Source organism: Sinocyclocheilus rhinocerous, unplaced genomic scaffold, assembly GCF_001515625.1.
Source record: "Sinocyclocheilus rhinocerous isolate Xijiao unplaced genomic scaffold, SAMN03320098_v1.1 scaffold79, whole genome shotgun sequence".
NCBI lineage: Eukaryota > Metazoa > Chordata > Actinopteri > Cypriniformes > Cyprinidae > Sinocyclocheilus > Sinocyclocheilus rhinocerous.
In genome coordinates this window covers 219,014-224,309 of record NW_015638023.1, presented here as the reverse complement: position 1 = coordinate 224,309, position 5,296 = coordinate 219,014, and the positions used below count along the sequence as shown (strand labels likewise).

Below are 5,296 nucleotides of genomic sequence, written 5' to 3'. Positions count from 1 at the left end.
TACACACACACACACTCTCTCTCTCTCACACTCACACACACACTCTCTCACACACACACACACACTCTCACAAACACTCTCTCTCACACTCACTCATACACACACACACACACACACACTCTCTCTATCACACACACACACACCGTAAACCTGTGATAAACTACAGCTGTGGAGTGTGTAATGATTTTTATGCACACACATGTTCCTGTCGCAGTTGTGTTTGTTCATGAATCTGTTATTTTTTATTGATTATGATTTGTGCTCACGCTGTCCGCGCAGATGAGATCTGATCCACAGATGCTGATGAACGGGTTTTGTTTAGAGATGAGTGTTTGACGCAACAATTAGTAAATAAACTGCAGAACGTTATGTTTTCTAATACACGCGCGCATTGCATGTATTCTGACAGCGCTGCACGAATTCGCAGCAGATCTGCTTGTTAACCAGGGTTCAAAGTCCAAAGCGCGAGGAAAATCTGTGCTGATGAGACTCATTTATAAATCTGTTGTCAACAAAAATAAGCATTGAGGTCTTCCTGCGTGTTTCCGCCAAAATAAAAGTTGAGAAAAAGCAAGAACTCTTATAAACAATCATAAATGTTAGTATTGTAATGTTACTGTTGTTCTGTAAAATAACATAAAGAGTAAGACAATAATAATCATAATAATCATTACAACAGCTCTGTTTTAATACATTTATTATAACATTCACACATAGTGTTCAAATTAGGATCTGTAATATTTTCTAATGTTTTAAAAGAAGTCTCTTCTCAACAAGGCTGCCTTTAATTGTACAGTAAAAAAAAATAAAAATGCATGCCTGATTCAAGAAAGGGGGTCTGATGGCCAAAAATTATTATTTTACTAACTTATTAATTTTAAGTTAAATTGTGCTTTGTTGGTATAGTGTCTGCTAGAATGTTAAAAATGTTCAGTGTTAAATATTTTTAAATTGTTGTTTTGTAATTTATTTTTTTTTCTTTGAAAAGCAAGACAAAACAGTAAAAAGCACATTTTGGCTTTTTAATTTATGCAATGGTGGAAAAAAAATTGGCAAAATACATGGGGAAAAAAACTCAAAAAACCGTGTTCGGTATTCGGCCTTCAGCCCAGTGTTTAATTTTGTTCGGTTTCGGCTTCAGCCAAGAATTTTCATTTCGGTGCATCCCTAAAGCAAACTAATGAGCTGCCCATGGCTTCTGTGGAGATCAGTTGGCATTCAGATGTGGCTTTATTTCATGACGCACCTCACTGTAGGCTCTTTAAAAAGTCACATGATCAAAATTAAGCCCATTAAAAGTCTTAAATAGTCTCAATTTTAATTTTAAGAGGTGGTCAATTTGGGGTTAGAAAAACAGTTGCCCCAATACAGATATATGATTATTAAACTTTAAAGGGTTATGATTGAATGAAATAAATGTTAGCGTGGCTCGTTTCAAAGTTAAAGCGCGGCGCTGTTGCGTGTTCAACAGGATCACGTTTCAGAGTGAACACCACACATTTATGCCTAATGATTGCTAATGACGCACGCTATGTGCATGTTATGGTGTTTATTATAATATGTTGTAGATGGTTGCAAGATGCAGATTTTATGTTTCGGCTAAAATAGCAAAGCATTGACATTTCAGAATAAGAGTCCCTGTGTATTTAATGCTTGTTTATGATTAAAAGGCCCTCGTTATGCATAAACTATTTTTTCCTTGCTATTATTGGTATTTTGGTCACACAGTAAACTATCTGGCATTTAAACCAATGTAATCACTTCTATTTTCTCTCTGAGTTCAGTTTCAGTTCAGTTCATGTGTAAATATTGAATAAGACATTTCTTAATTTAGCAGATGCTTTTATCCAAAGTGACTTACAAATGAAGACAATAGAAGCAATCAGAATCAACAAAAGAGCGACGATATGCAAGTGCTATAACAAGTCTCAGTTAGCTTAACGCAGTACACGCAGCAAGGTTTTTTTTTTAAATATAATAAATAAAAAGAAAACGGATAGAATAGAAAAAGAATAGAGCAAGCTATTGTTAGAGGCCTTCGTTTTGCTTTTGTTAATTGTATAATAAATAAAAAGAAAACAAATAGAATACAAAAAGATTAGAGAAGCTAGTGTTTTTTTTAAAGAAAACAAGCAGTAAATGAATAGAGTGCAAGTCTAAAAGGAGCAAGTTTTTTTTTTTTAAAGAATAGAATTAGAATAGAGAGTGCTAGAGTTGGAAGAGATGTGTTTTAGCCGATTCTTGAAGAATCTACACTTTTACACTTGCACTTACACTGTTTTGCGGTTATTTTGAGATGATATGTGTTTGTTCTGTAACCGCATGCTGTATTTTATTTGTACAGGTCTTAAAAAGTCTTACATTTGGTTTTTAAACACTGAAAAGGCATCTGCTGAACTTCAGGTCACTTCCGTCGCTGCAGACCCGATATGTGTCGGGATCTGTTCAAGTGCAACTTTTACTGAAGTGCTTTCAGAGTCGCAGGAAGTAGAAAGTGCCGCTCTCATCTGTTCTTACAGATGTGTCTTCTGGTTCTGCTAATGTGAAGATTATTTTTGCGGCCCCATCAGCAGGTCCCATGGAGAGGAAGTCTCTGGTCTTGTATTGAGAAACAGCCGACACTTCTCTGTCGCAAAATTAAACTCTCGCTTCCTGTAACTGTGCGATGCCTGCTTTTCTGACTCTGCAGCGGTCGAGAAGCGCCGAACAGAACGGCAAACCAAATTTTTGTTAAACCACACTGACACATCATTGCGCTGAGTGACCTGATGCCACCTGAGCTCAGCGTTTTTATGTAAAACTGAGTTCACATTCAAAAAATCAGCAGACTCAGTAAATATAGACATATATTGACAAATAAATATCATCTGATTTGACTTTTGAGCTGAAATTCTGAAATTCTGCCCATGAAGCATAAGGTTGGAGCGCTCACTCACTGCACACTAAACACTGCACACTGCATACTGCTTCAGAATTACAGCGAGTAAAGCTTTACAGTGTGTGATGCAGTGTGCTCTGTTGAGTACTGCAGTAGTGTACACATGCTGTATACTGCAGAATGCTAGTATGCTAACCCTAGTGTCTTCTGGTTCTGCGTTTGTCTCTTCCAGTTATCTCACTGTGTTGTTGTTGTTGTTTCTAATGCTGCCTGTACTTTAGGATTGCTTGCTGCAGAAAGTAGGTATCCCACGTAGCCTTTGCTTGCCATCCAAACAACATCTTCATCTTTATCTTCATCATCTGTTGTCTTGCATGTTCTTCAGCACATCTGTCCATCAAGTGCTTCTTCGTTTTCCACTGAAACGTGACTCAAACAATCAGAAACCAGGATTCCTCTCCTTTCCTGTGCTAATGTGAATGATGTCTGAGCTGTGTGAGGATCTGTGAGGTTCATCTCCATCTGTTGAGTTTTAGGAGGTTCTCAGGAGCTTCCATGATGCGTCTGATTCTTTATTCATGCACATGCACTGGTCTTTGGCAAAGAGCTGGTTTGGTGTCACTGATGGTTGTGTGTTTGTGTGTTTAGGGGCCGTGTCTCAGGTTCTGGACAGTCTGGAGGAGATCCACGCGCTGACCGACTGCAGTGAGAAAGATCTGGACTTCCTGCACAGCGTCTTCCAGGACCAACATCTGCACACACTGCTGGATGTGAGTAAACACACACTCTCTCTCTGTGCGTGTGTGTGTGTGTGTGTGTGTGTGTGTACATGTGCACATGCTTGTTGTGAGGAAAAGCAAGTAAAATCAGGCACACAATGTTTGTTCTCATGATGTTTTCTTCCACAAATTAAGGCCTAAAAAGCTCTTAAATCAGAGTATAAAGTCTTAAAGTCTTTGCATACACTGCAAAACATGAATCTCTTCCTCAGTGTTTCTGTCTTGTTTTCCAGCGCAAATATCTAAACATCCTTAAATCAAGACACATTTACTGGAGACGCAAATTGAACATATGAAGTCTTGTTTTATTAGAAAGTGATCAAAATTAAAAACAAGAACAAATATCTCAATGAAAACTTGTTTTCCCTTTGAATTAAATTTTTCTGACTCTGTTGGGTCAGATATTTGGTCTTGTTTTAATGATAAACTCGCTTCATTTTGATCAGTTTCTCATGAAATAAGTCTTCTTGTTTTAAGTAATTTAGCTCATCGCTCATGTCAAGTAAATGTGTCGTGATTGAAGAATCTTTAGACATTTGCACTGGAAAACAAGACAGAAATACAGAGGAATGAGGATTCACTGCTGTTAAAGCTGATGTCGGCACGAGTGTGTCATTAACTGAATTTTACCGTACATTTCTGCCACCATCACTGATAAGCTACTACTAAATATATTGTAGAAACTTAATTTTCTGTAAAGCTGCTTTGCAATGATTTGTATTGTGAAAAGCGCTATACAAATAAACTTGAATTGAATTGAGTGTGTGTGCACATGCATGTTTAAACATGTAAAATGTGGCAAATGTTTGTTCTCAGGAGTGACAGTTCAGCAACACAAACTGTGGAAAGTGTCCTTTGATTTTGAGCTTCTGTTCAAATGTAGTTCATTCTGTGAGAGAGATTGCCTGATATAAACACGTGTGTGTGTGTGTGTGTGTGTTTCTAGATCACGAGATGCATGCGTTCAGCTGATGGTCTCACTGATATGACTGATGAACTGAACTGTGTGTGTTTCAGCTGTACGACAAGATTAACACCCGCTCGTCGCCGCAGATCAGGAATCCGCCCAGTGACGCCGTCCAGAGAGCCAAAGAGGTGCGTAACCAACACGGCACACACTCCTCGAACCTCTCTCAGCTCCAGGAGCGTCTGACGGATGTTCTGTGCAGCGTTTATATCTGTGCTCTCAGAGACTCTTGTCAAACATTACATACATCTGAACATTCACAGTCAGAACCTTCCAGCATTCATTCATGTTTCAAACGCAAGGAACGTAGCGAGTAGATGAATGGATCAGAATATGAGGCTTCGTCACGTAACACTCGGTTAATAAGACTAGAGCTTCTTATCTTCAGCTCTGGTTTACATTAATATGTGACCCTGGACCACAAAACCAGTCATAAGGGTCAATTCGTTGAAATTGAGATGTATACATCATCTGAAAGCTGAAAGCTAAGCTTTCCATTGATGTATGGTTTGTTAGGATAGAACAATATTTGGCCGAGATACAACTATTTGAAAATCTGGAATCTGAGGGTGCAAAAAAATCTAAATATTGAGAAAATCATCTTTAAAGTTGTTCAAATGAAGTTCTTAGCAATGCATATTACTAATCAAAAATTAAGTTTTAATATATTTA

General features: G+C 37.9%; 1 protein-coding gene across 1 annotated transcript in view; it reads left to right on the top strand.

The window, feature by feature from the left end:
• The window catches only part of LOC107749409 (peripheral plasma membrane protein CASK-like), a 36,402-nt gene that overhangs the window by 11,287 nt on the left and 19,819 nt on the right, over positions 1-5,296 (top strand). The window contains exons 11-13 of the mRNA XM_016564554.1: positions 3,160-3,177; positions 3,527-3,648; positions 4,675-4,752. Coding sequence (XP_016420040.1) covers positions 3,160-3,177; positions 3,527-3,648; positions 4,675-4,752 — 218 coding nt within the window. The remainder of the gene's footprint in view (positions 1-3,159; positions 3,178-3,526; positions 3,649-4,674; positions 4,753-5,296) is intronic.